The sequence below is a fragment of the Halichoerus grypus genome, chromosome 10 (genome assembly GCF_964656455.1).
Source record: "Halichoerus grypus chromosome 10, mHalGry1.hap1.1, whole genome shotgun sequence".
NCBI classification, from domain to species: domain Eukaryota; kingdom Metazoa; phylum Chordata; class Mammalia; order Carnivora; family Phocidae; genus Halichoerus; species Halichoerus grypus.
In genome coordinates this window covers 7,343,145-7,368,479 of record NC_135721.1, presented here as the reverse complement: position 1 = coordinate 7,368,479, position 25,335 = coordinate 7,343,145, and the positions used below count along the sequence as shown (strand labels likewise).

Sequence of the window (25,335 nt, the reverse complement as noted above, 5' to 3'; positions counted from 1 at the left end):
GCCCGGCAGGCGGGCCCGCAAGGGGGTCCCCACCCCAGGCGGGGAGGAGGAGACGGGGAAGAAGACTGAGGAGGGGACGCTCCGCCCCAGTGTCCCCGACCCCTCACCCCAGTGCCCCGCGCCCGGCTCTCGCTCCCCGCACCACCTTCCACAGGCTGGGGCCGTGCCCCCCCCCCCCCGGCCGCCCCTGGCCCTGGCCCTCGCCCCCGGGTCTGGACCCCTCACCCTCCCGCCCTGGACCGCACCCCCTCCCGCGTCCCAGCCCCCGGATCGCGTCCCCCCAACCCATCTCTACCCCTCACCCTTCGGGCCCGGACCCGCACCCCTGCATCTCGTTAGCGCCCCCCCCCACCGCCGGCCAAACCCGGATCTGCATCCCCGTCCCCCTGGCCGCCCCTCCCTCTAGTGCCCTCGGCCCCCCCCTCCCCACCCCCCCCCCAGGCCCGGATCCGCAACGCAACCCCTGGCCGCCCCGGGTCCCGCATCCCCACCCCCGGATCGCGTCTCCCCCACCTCGCAACCCCCACACCCCTGCCCCGGTCCGCACCCCCGCCCCCGGCCGCGCCCCCTCCCGCGTCCCCGCCCCGGCCGCGCTCCCGCCCCGGGGCCGCGCTCGGGCGGCCAGACCTGCCTGCCGGGCGGGCGGCGGGGGCGCCATGGGCAGCGGCAGCAGCCGGAGCGGCCGGGCCCTGAGGCGGCTGCGCAGCCCCGACAGCCGAACGGCGGGGCCCGGCGGGGCAGCCTCGGACGGCGGGACGCGGCCTCTGGGCTCGGCGGCGGCGGCGGCGGCAGGCACCCGGGAGGAGGCCCGGGAGGCGGAGGCTGCTGAGGGGGCGGCCCACCCCGACCCCGACCGCGACCCCGGCCCCGGCCCCGCGGCGCCCCCCGACGGCGGGGACGAGACCCTGCGCCTGCTGGACCAGCTGCTGGCCGAGTCGGCGGCCTGGGGCCCCGGGGAGCTGGTCCCGCGGGGCCCTGCGCGGCCCCGACCCGCAGCCGGCGCCGGGAGCCCGGTGAGTGTGGGCGCCCGCGGAGCCGTGGGGGCCGCGCCCTGTCCCCCAGCCCTCCCCAGCCCCCCCCAGCCCCCCAGCCGCGTGTTTCCTCCCACCCGCCTCCGCGCCCCCCCCCCGGCTCCCTGGGCCTGCGCGACGCCTGTCCCCCTCTGCCCCGAGTGTCACCCACCGTCTGTGTGTCTCCGAATGCCTCCGAGGTCTCCTGCTGCTCACGCGGCCTCTCCTTCCCTAACACCCCCTCTGATTTTCTCCCTGTCTGCCCCTTCTGGGTGCTGGTCTCGCCGCCTCGAGTTTGGGGTGACCGTGCTGGGCGCAGCCTGGAAGAGCAGGGGGCACACATCCCTTGGCAGAAGTGCATCTCCCGGGCTGGCTTCTGGCCAGAGCTCGCCTTTCTCTCCTTTTAGAGCTGTGTGTCCACCCTCCCGGCAGGCATGCCAGACTCCTTCCAGCCCAGGTGGGAGTTGGCCAGGCTGCTGGCTGTTCTCTCCAGGAGACGCTGCGCAGTGCTGGGACCCGTAGCCAAACGGTGGCTCACGAATGTGTCAGACACATCAAGAGCCTTGCCTTGCTAGTCAAGCAATTCACATGCTACTGGCTATTTTTAAGATGCTGTGGAATCTGTTTTTGGCTTCCGAATCCTCTCTTCCAGAACACTTGTAATAACAGTCCCGTTGTTCTAGAAAAACAATAAAAACGAGCACTTCGGTTTGGCAAGTCTTCACTCCAGCAGAGCAGAATGAACAAGATCTTTACTATCAGCTCCTGGGCTTGAGGAGGATGCCAAAGGCAGCACCCCCTTCCCTGGAGCCCGACAGGCTTTGCTTAACTGCCAGGACCCAGGGAAGTGTCTTCTGGGGGCAGCCACCAAGCAGCAGAATCCTGAAAATGCCACTGTGAGGGGTAGGGCGGAGAACTGGCTCAAATCAGACAGTGCAGAGTGCCTCATCTGTTCCCCCCCGTCCTCCTGCCCGTCCCCTGTCCCCTGCTACCCTCCCAAAGTGAGCCGCAGTGAGTAGGACTGAATTTGTTCACAAGATTCCTTCAAGACTACATCACCATTCAGTTATATAACACTAAAAATGGATAAACAGTTGAGAAATTTGGGGGAAATTCTCAGAGAGCATGGAAGCAATCATCTAGTGTCCAAGTTTCAAGTGCCTTGGAAACTCTAGAAGTGAAAACGAGAGGAAAAGAAAAAATGGATTTCCCCCCGATGTCCTGAATATCAGTGACTGTCAGGGTGCAGGGCTGCCTTACTCACTCTCCCAGTCATTTCTATGAGCCCAGCACCCCTCTAGGTGCCAAAGCGAACACAGATGGCACACGGTCCTTGCCCAAAAGAAATCCACTGTTTAGTGGGGAGAGAGAGACCCGCAGACAAAAAACAGAAGAGGGCATGGTGAGAGACAGACCTGCACAGAGTCCACAAGAGGAGCGACCGATCCCCTGGAAAAGTCAGGGTGGCACTCTAGAAGGACAGCACTTGACCTGAATCTGGAAGGATCTGTGGCTTTAGCCAGGCAAACAAGCAGGGAAGAGCATTTGTGCAGAGAGAACCCCACGTGCCTGTGGGCAGAGGCGATGGGTCGGGGTCTACGGTGCACATGCTGTGGGTGTGGAGGGCCTGGTTGAAGAGGCTGAGGGGTACGTGCCATGCTGTTGCAGGTCGTGCTGGGAGTTTCCCACGTTGAGGAGTTTGGACTTTACCATAAAAGCTGTGGCTATCTCTGAAGGGCCAGGGGGAGCGGCATTTTGTGTGTTAGGAAGATGACACCAACAGCTGTGGGAGGATGGACTGGGCCAAGTAAGTGTGGGGCCAGGATGGCCAGCTGGGGGCCGCTTCGGTGGTGTGGGCGAGCAGGTCCTGAGTGGAGCAGGACCGTCGGAGAGCCGACGGGGAGACGGAGGTGCCTAGGAGGGAGAATTGGCCAGCCGTGGTGGTGCTTCTGGATGTGGATTGTATGTATCCTCTGTGCCATAAATATTTCTTGAGTGATTCCTAGAATCTTAGGATTATTAGATCTGTAAGAAAGCTCCTCGAGTCCAATTATTTTCAGGTGTGGGGAGATGAAGTGAAAAGGTCAGGGCTCCTAATTTCTTGACTGTAAAGGTCACAGAAGGTTAATTGCTTGTACACTCAAGTGTGGAGTTTATGCTTTTTTGCAGTATAGATTACGTCCTTTGACTGATTCTCTTGGCAGTTGTACATCTTATAAGATTCTGAGTTGACAAGACATCATTGAGCTAGGAAAAAATTGGCATTTAGATGGATCAATATTGACCCATCTAAATACCAAAGGGCCAACTTCTATGTATGGGTTGAAGTCGGCCCTTCTTCAAAATGTTAGAAATGATGTTCCCAAGGACAGAGCAAATGTTTGATTGAGCAAGTAAATAACACAATTTAAATTTCTTTAGGAGGGAAGGACGAAAACCTTCCTTAGGTTCTAAACTGTCTAGCATTTTGGAGGAGAGAGGTATTCTTCATAAGACAATATCAAACTCAAGTGAAATTATCCCTTTAAGCACCCACGTTTAAAAATTTTCACCACTGTCGGTTAGAATTTCTTAGAGACTGATTATGCATATCTCTGAACCATCATCCTGAATATTATGGATTATACTTGACTATATTCAAGAATAGTTATAGCTAATATTTTAATGTGCACTTGGGTCTCAAACAAGCATTAACTCTTTTCATCTTTAACATTATTATCGTCCATTTTTACAGGTGGGAAAGAGAAAACGGGCACAGAGAGGTTAAGCAACTTAACTAAAGCCACACAGTTATGGCAGAGCAGAGATCAGACTCTCGGCAGTACCCTTATTATCAAAATGGCCCTAACAGCTGTGATGCTTGTTACTGCCTCTCTGCCTTGGTCCGTCTTTCCACTGTCACATTTTAGCCATTGTAGGTCTGTATGCATCCAAACAAGCTTCTCTGTATCCCCGGCCCTAGTGGACGCCTCTCTGAGCTGCACTTGGGGGTTGGAATCACGTAACCATGCCTGCTGATTCTGTGTTTCAAGGAAGAGCAGGACCCTCCGAGGTCAGGCCTGGAGGAGGTTCTTCCCTCCATTGGCTGAAGAATCATCTCTTCAGCCAATGGGCTTTGTGGCAAATATTTTAGTTAATCAAATGTGCGTTTTTGTCTTGTTACTTAATTCTTGGTTGTTTTCCTGATACAGTTAAGGTTGCTGGATAAGAATGAAGTATTGCCATATTCTAAAACTGGGATTTTTAAAATTAAGTTTTAAGAAGTATTTACTTTTATTTCTTTGTTTACTTATTTATTTTAGAGAGGGAGAGAGATTGGGGGTGGGAAGGGGCAGAGAGAGAGAAGCCCAAGCAGGCTCCAGAGCCTGATGCGGGGCTCAATCTCACAACCCTGAGATCATGACCTGCAATCAAGAGTTGGACACTTAACCAACTAAGCCACCCACGTGCCCCTTTTAAGAGGTATTTAAATCAATTATATCTATCTATCTACCTATATATATAGGTACATATGAGAAATGTGTATCTACATATAACGGCTACTTCAGTGGTCCTAGTGGCATTATGTTGATATCACTGGAATTATAATATTCTGCTTTGGATTTTTATACTTCAACTATTTCATAAACAGCTTTTTTTTTTTTAAGATTTTATTTATTTACTTGACAGAGAGAGACACGGCGAGAGAGGGAACACAAGCAGGGGGAGTGGGAGAGGGAGAAGCAGGCCTCCCGCTGAGCAGGGAGCCCGATGCGGGGCTCGATCCCAGGACCCTGGGATCATGACCTGAGCCGAAGGCAGACGCTTAATGACTGAGCCACCCAGGCGCCCCTCATAAACAGCTTTTTATATTGCTGCATAGTATTCTTAATTATTTTAATAAATGCAAAATATCCATCAAATTCATGTACCATGAATTAAACCATCTCCTGTTACCGTCCTGGATTAATTTCTAACTTTGTGCCTTGCAGTATTAGGTGTGCAGAGCAGAATTTTTTTCCCAAAGCCAGTGGAACTTTAAAATCAACAGTATCTTAGTGGGATATTGAAACTGAAAACTATTTAGGATGGAAAAATTATGTGAGAAAAGCTAATTGTTTGGGCTTGGGTTTTATTAAGTTATTTGACCAAATCATAGTTTTTTAACCATGCAGCAGTATCTCCGCCACTCAGTGCTCTATTACCTGGGAAAATTACCGTCTATTCTTGATCCATGCATTTAGTGTATATTTTAGAGCACCTACACGTGCCAGGTACTGTTCTAGGTGCTCAGTATACATCAGTGAACCAGACGGACAAAACCTCTGCTACCATTCTGATCGTCTTAAGTTCAACAGTGAACAAAATAAAGCATAAAGAACAATAAAGCAGGGGCGCCTGGGTGGCCTAGTCGGTTGTCTGACTCTTGATTTCGGCTCAGGTCATGATCTCAGGGTCATGAGATCGAGCCCAGCATCGGACTCCACACTCAGTGTGGAGTGGGCTTGGGATTCTCTCTGCTCCACTCCCTCTGCCCCTCCCCCCAGTCCCTCTCTCTCAAATAAAAAAAAATATATATATTTAAAAAAAAGAACAACAAAGCAGCAGGGTCTGGGGAGAACAGGAGTGGGTCTAGGTTGCCATTTTTAATAGGTGGGCAGGGAAGGTGTCACTGAGGAGGCGGGACTTGGGCAAAGCCTTGAAGGAGGTGAGGGCTGCCGTGCTTCTGTGGGAACCGGTGTCCCAAGCCAAGGGGTCAGCCAGGCAGAGGTCCTGGGGTGGAGCCTGGAGGGTCTGCTCAAAGAGCAGCGGGTTGGGCAGTGTGGCTGGAGTGGAGAGGGCAAGGTCAGGGTAGTGGGAGACAGGATGGTGGCCAGGATGGTGGCCCGGTGTCTGGGCAAGGCATGATGGTCCTTTGGCCACTGTTAGGCCCTTGGCTTTTACTTTGAAGGAGGTGGGAAGCCCTGGAGGGTTTTGAACAGAGATGACCTGATTTGTTTTAAGGCTCACCCTCACTGGCTGCCGTGTTGGAGACAGAGTGGGGGTGGGGCAGAGCCACAGCTGGGACTGGAGTTAGGAGGCTTTCACAGGGATCCCTGAGAACAGAGGGCGGTAGTGAGGGACGTGAGGAGTGGTTGGCCTATGGACACAGACTAAAGAGAGACAACCAGTTTACCAGTGCATTGGCTGTGGGGTGTGTGAGAAAGAAAAGGGTCAAAGATGACCCCAGAGTTTTGGGCTTGAGCAGCTAGAAGGACATAGTTGCTGTTAGCTGACGTGGAAATGGGGAAGGGGCAGGTTTGGGGTGTTAATCAGAAATTTGGTTTTGAATGTGTAAGTTTGAGATGCCTATTCAACACCCAAACAGCGAGGCAAGTGAAGAGCTTGTCTTTGTAAGAGCTCGGTGCTCAGGGGAGACGTTGGGGTTGGAGCTGTGAGTGTGGGATCCGGCAGAACAGAGGAGCATGGAGGGTCGACCAGAACGCCAATAACAACGATGCCGGCTAACACCTGCCCGGGTGCCAGGCACTGCTGTGGCCGTGGATGTGTGTGACCTCGTATTCAGATGTGGAAAAGATGAGGGGACACGCCAAAGGGGACAACCAGTAACGCGGGGGGGGGGGGGGACCAAGAGGATGCCATGTCTGGAAGCCAAGGGAGGAAAGTGTTTCAAGAAGGGAGAGGTGACCAGCTCTTGTAAATGTTGTTTGATGGGATGAATAGGATGAAGCCAGGGAACTGACCACTGACCTTAGCAACTTGTTGGTCCCTAATGCCCTCGGGAAGAGCAGTAGGGAAAGCTTGACAGGCTGAGGTTCATGGAGAATGAGAGGCAAGGAACCAGAGTGTAGTCAATGCTTTCAGGAAGGTTGTTTTTACAGTGAAGTGGTAGTGGATAGTCAAGGATGGCTCTGGTAGGATACGGAATTAACCATAAAAATCTCAGTCCCAGGGGCACCTGGGTGGCTCAGTCGTTAAGCGTCTGCCTTCCGCTCAGGTCATGATCCTGGGGTCCTGGGATCGAGCCCGGCGTTGGGCTCCCTGCTCAGTGGGGAGCCTGCTTCTCCCTCTCCTCCCTGCTTGTGCTCTCTCTTGCTATCTCTGTCTCTCTCTCTCAAATAAATAAATAAAATCTTTAAAAAAAAATCTCAGTCCCAGAATGGGCTGGATAAACGAAGTTTTTGAGATTAAATGCACTAGTGAAATTCAAGGGCACTCTTAAAGAGGAAATTTTGATAGAATCCAAATTCAGCACCTTTACTACCACGTTATGTAGTTGAGACTTTGTCCCCCCTCCTGCCTAATAAATCTGGGCTGATCAAGATCTAGGGAAGTTTGTTTTCTGGAAAGTTTTTTTTTTTTAAGATTTTATTTATTTATATTTTTTTAAAGATTTCTTTTATTTATGTTTGAGAGAGAGAGAGAGAAAGAGAGAGAGTGCGAGGGGGGGAGGGGCAGAGGGAGAGGATCTCAAGCAGACTCCCTGCTGAGTGTGGAGCTTGAGGTGGCTGGATCCCAGGACCCTGAGATCATGACCTGAGCCGAAATCAAGAGTCCAATGCTTAACCGACTGAACCACCCAGGCACCCCTAAAGATCTTATTTTTAAGTAATCTCTACACCCAACTCGGGACTTGAACTCACAACCCCGAGATCAAGAATCACATGCTCTACTGACTTAGCCAGCCAGGCGCCCTTCATTTTCTGGGAACTTTATTGTTGCTGCAAAGGTAGCACATTTTTTTTACAAGAAGGTCTAGGCCAATCATGTCTTCTAGTTAGGCAGAATGAATCCATCTTCCACCATTTTTGCAAAGGTTCCATTTTGCTCTAGCAAAGAAGGACCAGGATAATCCTTGTCTATTACCATCAGCCAGGACTTTGGCGTAATCCTGGTTCACAGCTGCTATGGGATGTGAGGGTGAATACAGCAGTCAAAATGATTACGTGGCTGGAAAGCAGATCACCAGAGAGAGTTAAACATGATGGGTAATATGATGGACTTTTGGCAAAAAAAAAAAAGCCACTATTTTGACAACAGTTACCATCCGTCTGCATTCAGATGCGATCTATAGCAAAGCACACAAATTTAAGTGGCAGTAAGTGGTATTTGAGCAATCTAGGAAAAATAGAAGAGTAAAACTAGTACTGATCCCCAAAAAGCTCCTAACTGTGTTGTGGAGGGTTGTGTAAATGCACATGTGTCATTCATCATGGAATTCTTGCAGTAGAGGTATATAGGAAGGATTATACACGCAAGGAATACTTCCATCTGAGGCAGGCGTCTTCCCAGTGGGCCTGACGTCTGAGTTGGTTCTAAAGGATCAGTTGAGTTTTCCAGCAGTGGGAAAAGGATGGAGCCTTCCATACAGAGGGAACAGCGTGTGGAAACACGCAGAGGCATGAAAGTGCTTTAGGAGAACAGCGTGCAGCCCGTTATGGCTGGATAGCGAGGTGATGACAGATGGAGCGCAAAAGGCAACCATATCGCCTTGAGTCATGATTTCACAACCCTCTAGGCTAAGGGGTGGAACTTCATCCTGTAGACAGTGCAGAGCAAGTGCAGGTTTTCTGTGTTTATTATACTTAAATGTTGATTTTGAAATCAGAAGAGGTAATAGAAATGCACAGGAGAGATGTGAAAGATGCCCTGAAAAGGAAGTGTCCCTTCCACTGTCCCCACCTTTTCCCCGGGTCCCTTCCCCAGAGACACCAGCTTATTTCTCGTGCCTCCTCTCCTGGCCAGCCTCACTTTCGGAAGGTCCGAAGCGGCAGGGGGTAGGGATTGAGAGGAGACTGTGCACGAGTGAGACGCTCAGGTAGGAGGGTACTGCACTAATCCAGGGCCGAGGAGGTGGGAGGAGCCCAGATGACATCTGGGTATGACATGCAAAGGAAGGCGAGTTTCCAGAACGGCGCCAAGGCTTCTTGCTTGTGTAGTTGACCCGGGTTTGAGGTGGGAGGCAGACGAGTTCCTGGGGCTGTCCAAAATTCATGTCCACTGATGTTCATGGTTTGTGAACATCAGCATGCAGACGGGCTGCTGGGGGGGAAAGCACATGGACTGGGGGAGAAGAATGCTAAGCCTGGAGAACATCCAACGCTGCAGGAAGAATCCTCCCTCAGGGGACCTATAAAAACAGCGAGATTTCAACTGTAAGATGCACAGTGCCTGGAGAAGCGGGCAGGATGTGGGACCTCCGAGGGCTCCCTCCCTCCGTGATTGCAGGACGGTGGCTGAGAGCGCAGCCCCACAGCGCCTGGCCCGCCCCAGGCCTCAGCAGTGGCTGCTGGCTGCTGGCTGGAGAGGGGAAGGAAGGCGGGGGGGGGGGGGGGGGGGGTGTCGCTGTCAGGAGCATGACGTCCAGAGCTGCTGGTGAAGACTTTCTGGGCCCAGGAGCTTTAGTTCCCACAGGTGAGGGGCCAGCCGGGATCTGCACAGAGCAGAGGTTCTTACCTCCCTCGGGGCCAGGAGCCCGATACCAGCAAGGAAGGTAGCTCCCAGCCCAAGGCCACCAGTTCGGGTGGCCGCTGAACTCTGCCTCCTGACAGCCAATGTCCAGGAACCCGGTGGTCTCTTTCCAGTTGGAGAATCAGCTTGCTAGCCCCAAAGGGACACGAGACCATGAGGCCCATGTCTCATTTACGTCAGAGGCCTTTGGGGCTCAGCAGGGGGAGCTGCCCCAGGGCTGGGCAGGCCCGGGAGCCACGCCAGGTCATCTCCCTCCCCGTACACGGGCACGTGGCCGCTGGATGGGGGCCGCTCCCAGGGTGGGCAACGCGGCCCATCCGTGAGTCCAGCTGAGTCTCCAGTGTTTATAATGATGTGAAAATGTATGTGAACATGCTTTATAAGGTGAGAAAACACTATATAAATGCAAATGATTGTCCTTTTCCTCTAATCCCACCCCTTTTAGCTTCTCCAGGTCGGCCTGGCTTTCATTCTCTTTGGAAACACTTTCCTGAAGGCATGGCCTCGTGAAGGGAGGTGGGGGCTCCTCGACCGGTGGTCTCAGAGTCAGAGCCTCCTTTTGAAAAAGTCTGGTTGTCATTTTATTAACGCAGAACAGCTCTCCCTGCAGAGCCCACCTGGCCCGCAGTGATTGCTGCCTGGGAGGCCGCGGAGGGGGGCTGTGTGGGGACAGGAGCGCCCCCTGGTGGCGGGAGGGCTGAGCCCGAGGGCACAGCACGGGACCTCGCTGAGGCCGGGAGGCCAGGTACCAGGAGCTGCCCTCACGCTGTTCTCTCCACTTTATGTGCTCAAATGTCCATAATGAAACATAAAAACCCCAACCAATCGAACAAACCTGGGCTTCGAAGAAGGATAATTCTTCGATAGTGAAGAAGGGGGAAGTCTTCCCAGGCTGTGGAATATCACCCAGAAATAAAAGGGAGTAAACTTACTGGGATGCCTGGTAGGCTCCGTGGGTGGAAGATGCGACTCTCGATCCTGGGGTCGTGAGTTCGAGCCCCACATTGGGCGCAGTGAACCGTTGCTACACACAACGTGGATGGATCTCAGAATCATTACACTGAGGGAAAGAAGCCAGGGAAAGGGTGCACGCTGTATGATTCCGAGGGTCTCGGCTTCCAGAGAGGGCGCACGAATCTGCAGTGACCGGAAGCAGATCAGTGGTTGCCTGGAGACGGGAGGGCGGCCGAGGGAAGCAGGGAGGACCACCGAGGGTGCTGACCGCGGGGATGGTTTAACAGGTCCGTGCACGTGTGGAAGCCCACCAAACTGAATTCCTTAAATATCTGTGGCTTGTTCTATGGCAATTCTCCGTATCAGTGATATGTGTACATACATACATATGAAGCTGAACATGAAGAGTTAAAGGGGAGGACTCTCTAAACAGAAGAAGCAGAACATAGACATTTTGGTAAATAAAAGATGCAGCGGATTTCCTAAAAATTAACCATTGATACTTTGCTTTTTTCAAAAAACCCTAGTTGTAGGGGTCTGGGGAGACTAAGAGATCATCTGATTCACTTCCTCCTCCTCTTTTCTGCTGCTCCTTCAGCTCTGGTGTGTTCTTCAAAACCTGCCTGGGATCGCGAGTGATGACACATCGCCCGCCCATACACACTCACGTGCTCCCTGAGCTCAGCCCGGTTCCCACGGCCGCCGGCCCAGCCCAGGCACCACAGCCCCCCGGGGTCCCCGGGGTCTGTCTGGCCCAGAGGGGGCAGGCCGCCCGGGCGGGAACGTGTGTCTGCACTAGGCCGGGAGCAGCGGCAGGGGCTGCTGTGTCTTTGCTTTTCGTCCAAGCTCCCTCTGCGGCTTCAGCGAGCTGTGTTTCGGGGAGGGCGTCTAACACACTCCGCATGTGACAAAGTCAAGTGAAAGGCTGAAACGCACTGACAAGGAAAGGACCGTGCGTGCATTCAGACCTCGGGCACAGAAAGAAACCTCAGTAAACATGGAGCAGATATAACAAGGCTGAGCCATGGGGGAAATTACAAAAGCAAGAGCACAGCATCCCTTCCGAACCCTGCTGTAGGGTGTGTGCGGGTGATGGTGTGCCCCGTCCTGGCTGCTCCCCCGGGGCCGGCAGGGTGTCCCCCTTAGCGGCAGGGAAAGCAGCGGGCAGGTGGAGACAGGCTGATCCTGCAAAGGTCTGACTCTCAGTTGCCCTCCCGCTGGGAGAAACTGTATGTGTAACAACCTTCACACAGTCTGGTGATGAGGGGGAAAGCCAAAGTAGGTGACGACAAAGGCTGGTTCCGCAGAAACTGACAAGAGGGCACAAGGGTGCAAATAGGATGATGTCTAAAAAGCAGCTCGGGGATGGCTGGGTAAAGTACTACTTTTCTTCTCCGGAGGCCCTGGGCATGTAGGCAGGCCCCATGACCAAAAGCTGTAGGGTGGCAGTTTGGTGGCAGTGATAAGTGAGGACTTTCTTGTGTACCCGAGATAATTGAAAGGAGGGTCCCAAAGAGATCTCTGTCTACCCATGTTCAAAAGAGTGGTGCTCACAGCAGCCAAAAGGTGCAAGCAACCTGACAGACGAATGCGGTTCACACACACAATAAGATATTAGTCAGCCTTAAAAGGGAAGGACATTCTGGCACCTGCTCCAACATGGATGAACCCCAAAGACGTGCCAGCTGAAGTCAGCCAGACACAAAAGGACAAATACTGTAGGATTCCACTTAGACAAGGTGGTCAGATTCATAGAGACAGTAGGAGGGTGGTTGCCGGGGCTTGGGGTGGGGAGTTGTTGAATGGGGACAGAGTTTCTGTTTTGCAAGATGGAAAGAGCTCTTGAGATTGGTTGTACTTGAATGTACTTAATACTGAAATGTACACTTAAAAATTGTTAAGATGGTGAATTTTAGGCTATGTATATTTTATCACAGAATTTTGTTTTTAATTAAAAAGAACATTCAGGGCACCAGGGTGGCCCAGTCGGTTAAGCGCCCGACTCTCGATCTCAGCTCAGGTGTCAGTCTCAGAGTCGTGAGTTCAAGCCCCACATTGGGCTCCATGCCCAATGTGGAGCCAACTTAAAAAAAAAAAAAAAAGAACATTCAGATAGTCTGAGCTGCTCTGAGATGGGATGGGTGGCTTCAAGAGGCAGTGGGGTTAAGTGTGTGTGAGTGTGTGTGTGTGTTACTTCCCGTCCTCGTTCTTCCCTCTATCCCCCCTCTCTGTCCCTCTTCCTATTGTGAATTCCTTGCTGACTTGAGAGTCATCTGCTCTTCATCTTTATACTCCCCAAAGGCAAAAATGACTGTCCCAAGAAACGCGCCGTGATATGGAGTCCCCCATCGCAAGGTCACCAGCCACCAACAGCCACAGTCGGCTCTTGGGGACATGGCTGGAACGGGGCTGCGCACCCTCGCCGTGTGGCCAGCCTCCACTTGCAGTGGAGGGAAGACCAACCTCTACGGGACAGCGCGTCAAGGCTGGCTGGCCTTCCCCTGCCCAGCCCCACGGGGCTCGCGTTGGCAGGACATGGCCAGTGCGTGCTTGCTTCAGTTCCCAGCGCTAATGTTTCCCAAGAGACACATCAGAGCTGATTTCGCAGGGAAGAAAATGTTGTACAGGAACCTCTGCTTAGGCCTCGAAGACCAAGACGCTCCCTAGACCAACCACATCACGCAATCTGGTTATCTTCCAGGGGACCTTCGTCAGAGGTTGGCCTAGATTGGACGTTGGTTCAGATACTTCAGATGGTGTTTACTGGTCATCTGTAGGATGGCGGTTACACTACGGATGAGCCGGATGGATAATCTCTCGTCTCGCAGCAGCCCTGAGGGCTCAGTCCCCATTATGCACATGGGTAAACTGAGGCTCAGAGAGCCTCACAATCCACCCAAAGGCATATCATTATTAAATGGCACAACTGGGATTTGAACCCTTTTCTCTATTATGCTATTTTTACTCTACTATGCCAACTGCTATATAGACTTTAAACTCAAGATTATAACAACCCAGCACCTTGACATTCAACTTAATTCGGAAAATACTTCATGTTTATCCTGTGCCCAGCTTAGAGAAGTGGTACTCTTGCTGGGGAGGACTAACTAACACTAACAGGTTAATAACTAGAGGACGGTCCGATGATAATAGAAACGATAGCAGCTAATGTTTACTGAGAACTTACTAAGTGCCAGGCACTCTGGAATGACTTTAGAATATCTCCCAGTAAACTTGCTTTGCACACGAGGAAAACCACTGCTGAGAAAGGTCAGGACAACCACACGAACCGCAGAGCTGCTAGGGCAGGGTTTGGTCTGTCTCTCTTTCAAAACTTACGCCCCTGACTACCGTACTGCCCACCCTCTCCAGTTGCACATTTTATAGCAACACCCCGCCCCCCAGCTCTGTGTTCTTACACATCTGGCTAACTGTTTAATGTGTTTAAGACTTACTTCTCCAGCGACATTGCCAGGACCTCAAGAGCATAGAGCACAGGTCTGCCCAGCAGCTGATAGAGCATGGGGCACGCTGGGTGCTGGGTGAATGGCTGGTGAGTGATTGATCCATGTGATCACATCTCTGAGTCCGAGGATGCAGGAGGCCTTTACAAGAGAATTTGGAGAGAACATAACCAGCTTCCTGTGGGGGCAAAAGCCCAGTTCTGTCTATTGGCAGTGTAGGATCATGGAATGAGAGAACACAATTGCTCCACTATTAAAAGGAAAAAAACAAAACCTTTAAAACTCCCCAATGTCTGCAGAATAAGTGAGGTCCCGATCCCAGGCCTGAATGCATAGATTTAATTTCAAGTGGTCCCAGACTGGAAATGCTCCCGAGGTGCCCAGCAAAAAGTCATCTTCCTCTTAGGACTCAGAGAATACTCACAAAGAAGTTTCCAAGGACAAGGAGCAGCAAACAACAAAAAATAACCAACTATGCAAGGAACCCAGTAAAAACCAGAAAAAAAATAGTCAACAAAACTAGATCAGTGAAGGGCGTCTGCCTGGCCCAGTCAGTTAAGCATCCAACTCTTGATTTCAGCTTAGGTCATGATCTCAGGGTCCTGGGATCGAGTTCTGTGTCGGGTTCCACGATCAGTGGGGAATCTGCTTGAGATTCTCTCTCTCCCTCTCCTTCTGCCCCTCCCCCCTCCAAAATAGATCGGTGAAGACTTCAGTTGTTTGGATTACCAGGAACAGATTATATTCAATTTATGTTCATTATGTTTAAAGAAAATACCTGCAAAGGACAAGGGCCTAGAGAAAGTGACCTGGTGTATTTGAAAAAGAACCAAACAGAACTTGTAGAAATGGAAACTAGAATAAACAAAGTTAAAGATCCCGATGGTGTGGGTTAGCAGGAAATTAGACAGAGATGAAGAGATCAGCACATTGGAAGACAGAGCTGGAGAAATGACCCAGCGCATAGCACCCAGACGAGGCTCTGATCCAGATGCTTGAGAAAAAAATCACAGCAAGCATTAAGTTGTGAAACAATAGAAACTTTCCCTTTCAATAAGGGAGCAAGACAAAGATGCCTGTTATCATCACTTCTTTTCATGTAGTACCAGAAGTCTGGAAAAGTTAGGGGGAAATTGAATGGCTGTTATTCCCAGAAAAGGTGAATGAGAACAAAAATAATACAAAAAGAATCTATACATAAATTATTAGGGCTAATACAAGAGTTGGTAAATTCACCGACTCCCCCAAATATATATATTTCAGTCATATTTCTGCAAGAAGAGATATAAAATAAAATCTTATTTAAAAAAGGTGATGTTGTGTGGGGCACCTGGGTGGCTCAGTCGTTAAGCGTCTGCTTTTGGTTCAGGTCATGATCCCAGGGTTCTGGGATCGAGCCCCGCATCGGGCTCCCTGCTCAGCGGGAAGCCTGCTTCTCCCTCTCCCTCTGCCCTTCCTCCCCACCCCCCCTTCACACTCTCTCTCTCAAATAAAGACTTAAAAAAAAGACATTAAAGAAGGCCTGAATGAATGGAGAAACAGTCCTTGTTTATAAATCAAAAGGCTGATTATTATAAAGGTATCAATTCCCCCCAAATGATCTGTGGTTTAATACCACCCCAACAAAATCCCCAAGATTTTTTTTTCCCATGGAATAGGCCAACCTGATTCCAATACATATATGGGGAAATGCAAAGAACCGAGAGTAGTCAAGACTCTTTTAAAAAAAAAGGTGGGAGGACGTGCTTTAGCAGATGTCAAGGTTCATTCTAAAGCTGTGGTCACTGGCACAGGCTGGTGCACAGGGCTTGGCCCGGACTACCGGAAAAGCCCGCAGACAAACGTGTGCTCCGTCTAAACACCCTTGTCTGGGGACAGAGAGAGCTCGGCAGAGCCAAGTGGAAGGCAGATGTGACCCCTGGAGGTGAGAGATGGGGGTGCAGCCAGGTCGCTGGCCACATGTGTGAGCTTCATGAAGTCACCCCCTGCCCCAGCCTCAGTCTTCCCACCTGTGAAGTAAGCAGATGCAACCGGAGAGCCAGAGGGAGGCTTTCCCGCTGTGGTTTATCGAGTCCTGGGTTAAACATGGTGGCCTGTGTCTGTTGGCAGAAAGCGTCACTGACAATCTTCTGATGCTTCTTCCTTTTGTCCTTCTCAAGGTGTCCTCCAAACAGAGCGCTGACGAGCACCCAGAGAGCGGCAGAGTCTCCAGGTGAGTGCGAGGCTGGGGTGAGCACGTTTCCTCTGCCAGAAGCCGCAGCTTCTTGCCTCCGCCCCAGATGCCCACAGAACCCCATGGCTCCCAGGTCCCAGCTCACCTGCCCGATGCAGCTCCCTCCTTCCAGGGAAGGTCCTGGCCATGGGCTTGTGCAGAAGCCCTCAGCCTCACAGCCGCTGTCATCGTCCCCCTGAGAGAGGCCCTGATCCAGATCATCCAGGGCATTCCCGATCTCACTCGTTCACTCAGAAACTGTGTGCCGTGGGACATCTGCAGATGAGCCTTCCAGAGTTTACAGCCTAGAGGGATGGCAGATGGGCCCCCTGTAATCTGTTACAATTTTATCAGGAAAATGCTTTTAAAACCCCTGGGAAGAGTCAGCTAAGGACCCCAGGCCCAGAGACCAGGCCTTCTCTGTCTGCTCCGGGCCATCCCACATGGCTCTGGGCCGTGTGAGGATTTCAGGGCATCAAGAGCAGCCCAGCACGAGGTTTGGCTGGGATGACCTTGGGCCCCTGGCCTATTCTCCCCCACCATACCCTCCTGGCTTCCTTACCTCTAAAGGGATGACAGTGATCTGCCCCGTCCCTGGGATGTGGGTAACTCTGGGATTCAAGACCACGGATGTGAACAGGTGTAAAACTTCCTAACGTAATAGCTGTTTTTATGACCAATTCCAAATGGTTTCAGGGCAAGAAGCTTGCTGGTTTCCCTTACTGAACACACATTTGCAGGGGTCCTTCCCTGAGCAGCTTGGTCTCTTCACAAGGGCAGGCAGTGGGCTCAGGGGAGGTCAGAGAGGGGACAGGAGCGGTCTGAGGGCTCACAGAGGAGCTGGTAAGGGTTAAACTGGTTTGAAGGCCGCGTGGGAGGTCACCAAGGAGACAGGAGGCAGGAGCATCCCGGGCCGCATTTCCAGCTGAGGACGCTTTGTGCCAGCAGGTGGCAGTTAGCCCAGGGCCCTGGGGGTCACCGAGAGCCAGAAGCTCCCCGAGGTGGAGAGGGCGCTAAGTGCCACTGTAGCCATTGGCCACCGCTCTCGAGTGGGAGCGGGCTGGGACCCCTCGCTGGCGTAGAGGGCGAAGCAGTGGGAACGCTTACCAACCTGGCACCAGCCGTCCAGGCCCAGAGCCTTCTTCAGCGTCGTGGAGAGCCCTGGTCCTCCCTCAGACCCTCCTCCTCTCGTTGTATGGACTGGGGGTGGGCTTGGCACTCGGCGCCAGGGTTTGGGGGTGGTCTCGGGTGCGAGGGCAGCCACCGCCCCAGAGGCCCCGCCAGCTCTGCTGGGCCGACCCAGGCGCCCGGGCCTGCAGCTCTGTGCTGGGGACCTGGGGACACACCTGCCTGTGGGCCCCGCGGAAGGAACGGCGCACAGCTCAGCTCTGGCTGAGTGTTTCCACTGATTTTAAAGAGAATTAGCATGACTTTCTCCAGTTTTCATCAACCTGAGGAATTTAGAAGGGTTAAATTCTACGTGGAATCAATTAGCTATTTCTTCTGCTTTTTAACTGAAGGGGCCCCTTCCGCTCCCTGCAAACTCCGGGTGACTCCTCAGACTCCTCCCCACCCTCCCGGGAGTGTACTCCCTCCCTGGCTCACCTGCTTTCATGGGAGGCTCTGTCGGGCTCTGGCAGCCCGCCCTGCTGCCTCGGGAAGGAGGAGAGGGCCATGGAGGCAAGCTCTGAGGGCGCACTGGCCCTCCCTGGGGTTAGGCCTGGAGCAGCCTTCCTCTGGTCCCCAAACTTGGGCTCTTCGGCCTCTAAGGAGAGCCCGTGTGGGGAGGGAGCAGCAGGCCTCCTGGCCCACATCTGCCGTGGCTCCCCCAGGCCTCCGGGCCCTCGGGGGCCCTTCTCCCTCCACCCCCCACGCAGATCTCAGAGGCAGCAGCCCCCCTTCCTTCCTGGCCTCCTCCCCTACCCCCCGGCTCTGCTGTCAGAACCCAGCAGAGCAGCATTTCTGGGAGAAATGTCCTAACATCTGCAGTTTACTTTGAAATACCTCCAGAAATCAGATGAAGTAGATGTGTGATAAAGTAAATACAGCAAAAAAAAAAAAAAAAAAAAAGTGTATTTACTTAATTATTGAATCTACAATTTCAACCTTTCTGTATGCTTGGAAGTCTTTGTGATAAAATGCTGAAGAGAAAAATCCTTCCAAGCCCAGGTAAAATCTCTTCCCGCAAACTCTCGCCCTCCCCTCCGTCCTCGTCAAGCTGGGGTCTCGCCCCACTTTGTCAGCACCCAGCCTCCCGTGACCCGTAAGGTACCCACGGCAGTTGGCTCCCAGGCTCGCTCAGCCCCACGGAGGCCGCGTGGGCCCCTGCCTCGGGTCTGGTCCCTCACGGCGCCGGGCACGCAGTAGGTGTCTCATAGACGCTTGTTGAAAGGAACGTTTGATGTGAACCGGGGCCATGTGGGCCTTGACCCCCCAGTCCTGATCGTCCTTTTTTTTTTTTTATAAGATTTTATTTATTTATTTGAGAGAGAGAGAGAGAGAGACAGAGCACAAGAGGGGGGAGGGGCAGAGGGAGAAGCAGACTCCCCGCCCAGCAGGGAGCCCGATGCGGGGCTCGATCCCAGGACCCCGAGATCATGACCTGAGCTGAAGGCAGACGCTTCACCGCATGAGCCACCCAGGCGGCCCCGAGTCCTGATCATCCTTGATGACATCTACATCTTTCTCCTGAGGGGCAAGGGCGGGGAGACATGGAAACGGCAGGGCTGAGCTGGTCGGGCTGGCTTTGAGGGCAGGGCTGGCCCGGCCTGAGGTCCTAGGATTGGGTAACAGAAGCTGAGGGCGCATGGAGGGGACGCCTGGTGACTCTGGTGCCTCCTGTCTGCACCTGCCGCTGAGGATCCCCCAGCCCGGCTCCCTGAGTTCACAGGTGCGAGGGGAAGTCGCCCCAGCGGCCCGAGCGGCAGAGCAGAGCGGGCTTCCTCTCCAGCACCGCAGAGCAGGCCGCGGGAGGTCACTGTCCCACTGCCGGTGGCGGGCAGCTCTGGGCTGCGGACCTCGCATCCGCTCCAGCGGGTAGCACGCAGCCTGACCCATGCCCACACCGCCCCAGCTGTCAAAGGTTCTGGGCAGGCCACGGCCAGTGCCACGCAACACTGCCAGGGAGCAGCCTGAAAGAAAGGGAAGTTCGGGGTACAGTGAACACCACCCCAAAGTCCCTATGATGTCCAGAAAGTCGGAGAGGGGGTGGGCCACCAGGTGCAGGCTGATGGGAACCACCTTGTGGAGCCCGGGTAGCAGGAACAGGGTCTGACTCTGGTCACTTCTGCCATGCCCAGTCCTGTCCTGCAGCAGCAGCTCTGTTCAGCCCCCCCAAGGGAACAGGGTCTGACTCTGGTCACTTCTGCCATGCCCAGTCCTGTCCTGCAGCAGCAGCTCTGTTCAGCCCCCCCAAGGGAACAGGGTCTGACTCTGGTCACTTCTGCCATGCCCAGTCCTGTCCTGCAGCAGCAGCTCTGTTCAGCCACCCCCAAGGGTGTAGATTTTGCCCACGAGTAAATCAGGCAAATGGGTAGCTCGCAATGCAGCTCACATTTGCTTAGGGCTGTGCAGCGTGCAGGACTCGGTGTCACGTGCTCTCTGTGCATTATCTTATTTATGCCCCAGAATGAACTTATGAATACAGCTCCACTGTAGAGGTAAAAAAATTGATGCTCAGAGATGCAAATGCCTTGTTCAAGGTTGCAGCGCTAGTAAGTGGCAGAGCTGGGATTCGAACTCGGGCCTTTCCACCCTGAGGGCCCTGACCCTGAAACGCCCCAGGGGCTGGCTTCCTCGCAGGGTACGTAAGGTCTGGGCGGACAAGGTCATAGGCAATTGAAGCCAGAGTAATAGGCAGAGGCCCGCTCTTATAAAAGATTAAGAAGGTTTCCCCAGGGCAAAGGTTTTCGGATTTGGTTTAAGGACGGATCAGAAGTCCCTGAAGGGGCCATCGTGGAGATGACGAGTTTGAAGGTGACACCTTGTCTCCTGACACCCCTGTCCGTGTTTCTGGCTCACAGAGCCCCGGGCGGCAGCCACGGGAGGCCCGAGAGGCAGTCGGGCAGCTCGGCCATCTCGTACGACTGCTCGGAAGAGGAGCTGATGGCCAGCATCGAGCGGGAGTACTGTCGCTGAGGCTGCTGGAGCTGCCCTGCAGGCCCCCCGCCCCCCCGACCAGACTGGGGTTGCACCCCCGCCCCCGCCCCCTGCCCAGGCTCCGGCTGGAGCTGAGCCCCCTCCAACATGCAGTTACTCCTGGTTCTTTCGAAAGATCCGGCTTCAAGCTTGCTGGCAAGCGGTGCTCAGCGTGCAGACCCGGGCGTGAGGGCAGACACAGGGGCCGTCCCGCCGGTGCGCGCGCAGGAGCTCTCCCAGCTACTCCTCCCGCAGTCTCTGCGGAGGGCTTGTCTGCGGGCTTCTCCTGGAGCCTGAGATGCTTCCCCTGTCGGATGGCCCTCTCTGCACCGGGACTGGGGACAGCTCATCAGACTGGCTCCCTTGGGGCCTCTAACACGTCCCTGGTTCTGCACAGCAACTGCCCGGAGATGTTGATGTGTGCATTACGGTTCTGTGGCTCTGGGGCGGGGCCGGAGAGTCTGCATGTCTGACCAGCCCCCGGGTGAGACCCGAGCTCCTGGACCCCAGCCTCGCTCGGGGTAGGAAGGATTGAGTCTAAGCTTTAGACCTTACCCGACTCTTCCTTCCTGGCGCTGGGGCTGCTGAGAGCCACAGCCCGCCTGCCTCCCTGGAGAGAGGCCTGCGCCCCTCCTTGGCAGGTGTGATGGACGGAGAGCACAGGACCGGGAGCTGGAGCCCTCAGTTAACTAACATGCAGCCACTTTCACCCTGTGGGCCTCAGTTTCCCTCTCTAGAAATTGAGTCCCGGAGGCTCTTCCAGGCATTCCAGCCCCAGCAATCCAGGCTTTCTTGATCTCTGCTGTTCTGCCCTCCCCCTGGGGCACAGAGCTGCCTCTGCAGCTGGGGCGGGTTGGGGGGGGGCACCCCGGCCCCACCTGGAGGAGGTCCTGAGGAACACCTGCTCTCACCGGCCTGATGGGACTGGTTTACTCTCGTCCCACCTGGGAGAAGGTACGGCGTCCCCGCATTGAGGCCAGAAGAGCCCGAGAACGTTCCCAGCGGACAGATGAGAACGCCGGTTTGCCAGGGACGTCTGTGAATCCAGGGCAGGGCCAGGGGAGCCATAGGCTGACTGGGAGGCGGGACTCCTGGGGGGCGCAGGCGTGGCCGGCCTTGGAAGAAGGTTCTGGCTGGCGTGCGGTTCGGGGGCCAGGTGGCAGGCCCCTCAGGAGCAGCTGGGAGGGCTTCAGAACAAAGGGGCACGTGGGTGTGACATCAGCTTCTGCCAAAGCCGGAATAGGTCTCAGCTTGTCACACTTACCACCAACACAGAGCCTCCCTGGCGTCACCTGCAACACGCAAGAGCTTCTGGGACACAGACGCAGGGCCCGTTGGCGCTGTCCCCAGACCCACAGGCCTGCTGTCGTCGCAGGCAAATGGGTGTTTCCGTGAACTTTTATTGCTTGGCAAGGCGGCCTTTGATCAGGTGTCCCATCGCCCGGAGATTCTTACGGCCGAGCCGGAGGATGGCGCGTGGAGCCCTCCGACAAGGGTCGCCGACGGAGTGGCTCTGAAACCCCCCAAAGCGAGAGCGACTCCCCATCCAAGCCCAAATCATTTCTTTCGATCAAAGAGGAAAGCCATTACTATTTTAATCATACAAATATTTCTCTTAAAAGCAATTAATATTTTCTTTCTCACCACCAGACAGATCAGGCCTTGAATTTAATGACGTAAAATGTTTACAGTTTTACATCATTATTTTGTTAAAATGGAACACATTCAGCCAGTTTCCCGCATTTTCCAGTGGAAACCTCATACAACGATTCATGAGATAAAAATGTTCAGAAAAAGAAGAATTCGTCCTGTGGTTACTCCAGTCTCTGTCGAGGTCAAAGTGAGTGCACATCATCAAAGCAAAGCAGTTGTTCTCAGGTCCTTTTTTTTTTTTTTAATTCCCTGAATCAGGAAAGTGTCTTCTGAATGGTGACCAGCCAGATAAAGCCTAAAGCCGTGTGTCCCAGCCGTGAGGTGGGCCCGGGCGGGGGGCTGGCCCAGGGGTGGCGGCGGCGGGGAAGGCCTGGGACCACTAGACGGGGGCTGATGGCCCGTGGCGGCCACTCACCGCTCCAGCCCCTCCCGGGGCAGCTCCGTGCGCCCCCCCTGAGCCCCAGCCCTCTGCTCCGGAGCTGAGTGCGGGACCTGCTCCCAGACGGGGCGGGAGGCAGCTCAACGAGAGGCAGGAAGGAAAAGGCCTCAGAGTCGAAAGTGACAACGACCCAACCCGTGCGGAGGTCTGGGACGGTCTGAGCACCGGAAGTGCGTCTCCTGGTTTCTGCGGGGGCACGCTCCTCTGAGAGGCGGCAGAATGCCAGGAAGCCAGGAAACACACTCCATCCCGGCTCTGAGAAACGTCGTGGCCATTTCCCTGGGGAAGGAGCAGAGCCACGCCAGACAGTGCCCTTTGATGCGCCAAAGTCTTATTTATTTATTTATTTATTTGAGAGAGAGAGAGAGAGAGAGAGAGAGAGAGAGAGAGGAGGGGCAGAGGGAGAGAAGCTCAAGCAGATCCCCGGCTGAGCGCGGAGCCTGACGCGGGGCTCGACCTCACGACCCTGAGATCATGACCTGAGCCGAAATCAAGAGTCAGACGCTTAACCAACTGAGCCACCCGGCCGCCCCTTGATGGTCCAAAGTCTTAGAGCCACGTCCCACTGGGCTGTGCTGTCCCCCCCGTGAGGTCCCCCCGAGGCTCTGCTCAGTGCCACATGCGTCCCCATCCCCCGAGCCCCTGCTGCTGTGAGCCTGGCCCTCGGCTAGATGCCCAGTCCGTGCTTGCCCGCACAGCTGTAGGCACGTCTTCACTCCGGAGAGGGGAAAGGTTGCCAGAGAAGAGTAGCCGTCGCCCGCCTGGAGGTCCAACCCGTGGGGGTGGAGGGCCTTCTGTTCTGGCAATAATCAGGCAGGAGAAAAGCCTTCCGGGGTGCACTGGGGAGGATAAACCACATCTGAGGCTCTGAAGGCCAGCGCCCTCCTCTAGGCAGGAGGCAACACGAAATCAGCCCTTCGGTGTGCGGGCATCTGGACCCCTGGGGACCAAGCCGACCTTAACGGGTGTGCAGGGCTCTATTTTCTGTGATGAAATCATCAGTTTCCAGAGTTGGAAAGGAAAAGCTGCCTTTTCCGTGGAGTGTGGACCCTGGGAAGGAAAGGTGACACTTATTTTAAGTCTTCAGGAGGTGACCCTCTGACGGACGCCCGTGGAGCGGTGTCTGGGTGTGGCCACACAGAAGCGCGTGTGGTTTCTTGCTGCGCCTCGGGCACAGGGCTGTCCTTCCGAGACCCAGGCTTCTGCCTGCGTCAGGGGCCTGTGGCCAGGGGTCAACAGTGACACCACTTGGCAGCAAGCATCACAGAAGCAGCGTCGGTCAGGACTTCCTGGCTCAGCCCTTGGGGAGCTGCGGTTGGAAAGATCCCCATTCGGGCTCGCTAAGCCCCAAGAGGTTTAGCACAATTTGTAGGGAAAGAGGAGGAACCGCAGAGGGAAGGGCTGGGTTTCTTACGAGTCTGACAGGAGAGAATCTGAGCGGAAAATAGAAATAACACGGCTTTATGTGCTAGGCCCTGGGGGTATAAAAGACAGATGTGATGGGAATGAGCCAAGTCCCGTGCAAGCTCAGATGAGGGGCGGGGAGCCGCTGGGGCCTGGGTCCTGCAGTCCACACTGCCCCCTCCCCCGCCCTTGGAAAACGTGGGGTCGGAAGTAGCCTTGGTGCCTGAGGAGGCCGATCAGCTTGTCTCGGCTGCAAGAGCTGGGAGCGCGGGGACTGGGAGAGCCCCGCGGGCAGGGAGGAGGCCCGGACTCCAGTCTTGGCCTCACTTTCCAGCAAGTGATCTGGGGATCTTAGTGTCCTCAGCTATCCAGGGGGCAGATGGCGCCTGTCCTTCCCGCTGCCCACGATGCCCGGGAGGCCTGACCGGCAGATGGCTGGCGGGGAGCTCTGTCACTGCAAAGCCCATGCAGGTAACAGGTGGGCGCTTGGTCGTGAGGTCGGGCCGCTCAGTGTAGGTGGAGGGGCCGGTCTGTGCTCCACAGGTGGCCGGCTGGGCCCAGGCTTGGGGGGTTTGGTGCACCAAGAGGCACAACTCTTCCTCAGGGACACCCCCGAGGTTACAAGTGAGGACCCTTGGTTTCGAGCCCCACTCCGCTTACCAGCAGGAACTCCGCATTTTCCTGGCGTTCCCTGTATTAATGTTTCAGAGCTTCCCCCAGCCGTGTCGTCACTGGCCTGGGCACCCGTGTCACGGCCCCCCGGGCTCACACGCACAGCCGTCTCCCTGGGTTGGGACATCGAGCCAGCTGGGCACGGGGCTGGGGACTCCCGCACACTGAGCCCCAGGCCCAGCCCATGTCCTGCCCCCGCCGTGCACCCTTTGTGCTCTCTCCGAGAAGCCTTATCCTCAAGAGCACGGATCTAACCATGCGGAGTCACCCTTTGAGGAACTGGTAAGTGGCAGCTCGGCATCCCGGAGAATGGACACACGCCCACGTGCGCACGATGGCCTTGGGTTTCAGGTGCGGCCATGCTCCAGGCCGGTGTGCGCGCCGGTCGCTCAGGGGCGCCCTTGGCGGATCTCCAGCATTCTCTCGCTGTCCTCTCTTCCTCGGCACTCTGTCCCTTGACCCCTGTCCCTGGACCTTCAGTGCCATCTCCTCAACTCAGGGACTCCCCTGGGGCCGGCCTGGTTTCCCCTCCCTCCACGGCAGCCTGGAAACTTCCTCGAGGCAGCCAACGGGGGCAATCGCGGGGCTCACCCACTCATTTCCTGTCTCTCAGGGGTCTCTCTATGGTCCAGGTCCTTTGAAAACGCTAGGATTGCGATTTTATCTGGGTGGGTTTTCCCTTGCTATTTTAAGATTTATTTATTTGAGAGAGAGAGAGAGAGAGCACAAGTGGGAGGGGTGGAGGGAGAGAATCGCAAGCAGACTCCACGCTGAGCGCAGAGTCCGACTCGGGGTTCGCTCTCACCACCCCCAGATCACAACCCGTGCAGAAACCAAGAGTTGGACGCTCAGCCGACTGAGCCACCCAGGCGCCCCTCCCTTGCTATTTCAGATGTGAGGTGTATTCGTTTCTTGTTACTCCATCTAGGGTGGAAGTGA

At 54.7% G+C, this 25,335-nt stretch overlaps 1 protein-coding gene across 1 annotated transcript; it reads left to right on the top strand.

Moving 5' to 3' along the window:
* The first annotated feature begins 590 nt into the window (after positions 1 to 590).
* On the top strand, positions 591 to 22,030 carry LOC118539179 (cystin-1). Its single transcript, XM_078055959.1, has 3 exons — positions 591 to 1,013; positions 16,039 to 16,091; positions 20,114 to 22,030. The coding sequence occupies exons 1-3, from the start codon at positions 657 to 659 to the stop codon at positions 20,226 to 20,228; spliced, it is 525 nt and encodes a 174-aa protein (XP_077912085.1). The 5' UTR covers positions 591 to 656; the 3' UTR covers positions 20,229 to 22,030.
* The last annotated feature ends 3,305 nt before the right edge of the window (positions 22,031 to 25,335 follow it).

What these genes read in the sequence shown, in the direction of transcription:
- LOC118539179 (XM_078055959.1), top strand. Translation starts at nt 657, where the DNA reads ATGGGCAGCGGCAGCAGCCGGAGCGGCCGGGCCCTGAGGCGGCTGCGC. An exon ending in CAGCCGGCGCCGGGAGCCCG is followed by an intron (nt 1,014 to 16,038) that starts GTGAGTGTGGGC and finishes GTCCTTCTCAAG; the next exon opens with GTGTCCTCCAAACAGAGCGC. An exon ending in GAGAGCGGCAGAGTCTCCAG is followed by an intron (nt 16,092 to 20,113) that starts GTGAGTGCGAGG and finishes TCTGGCTCACAG; the next exon opens with AGCCCCGGGCGGCAGCCACG.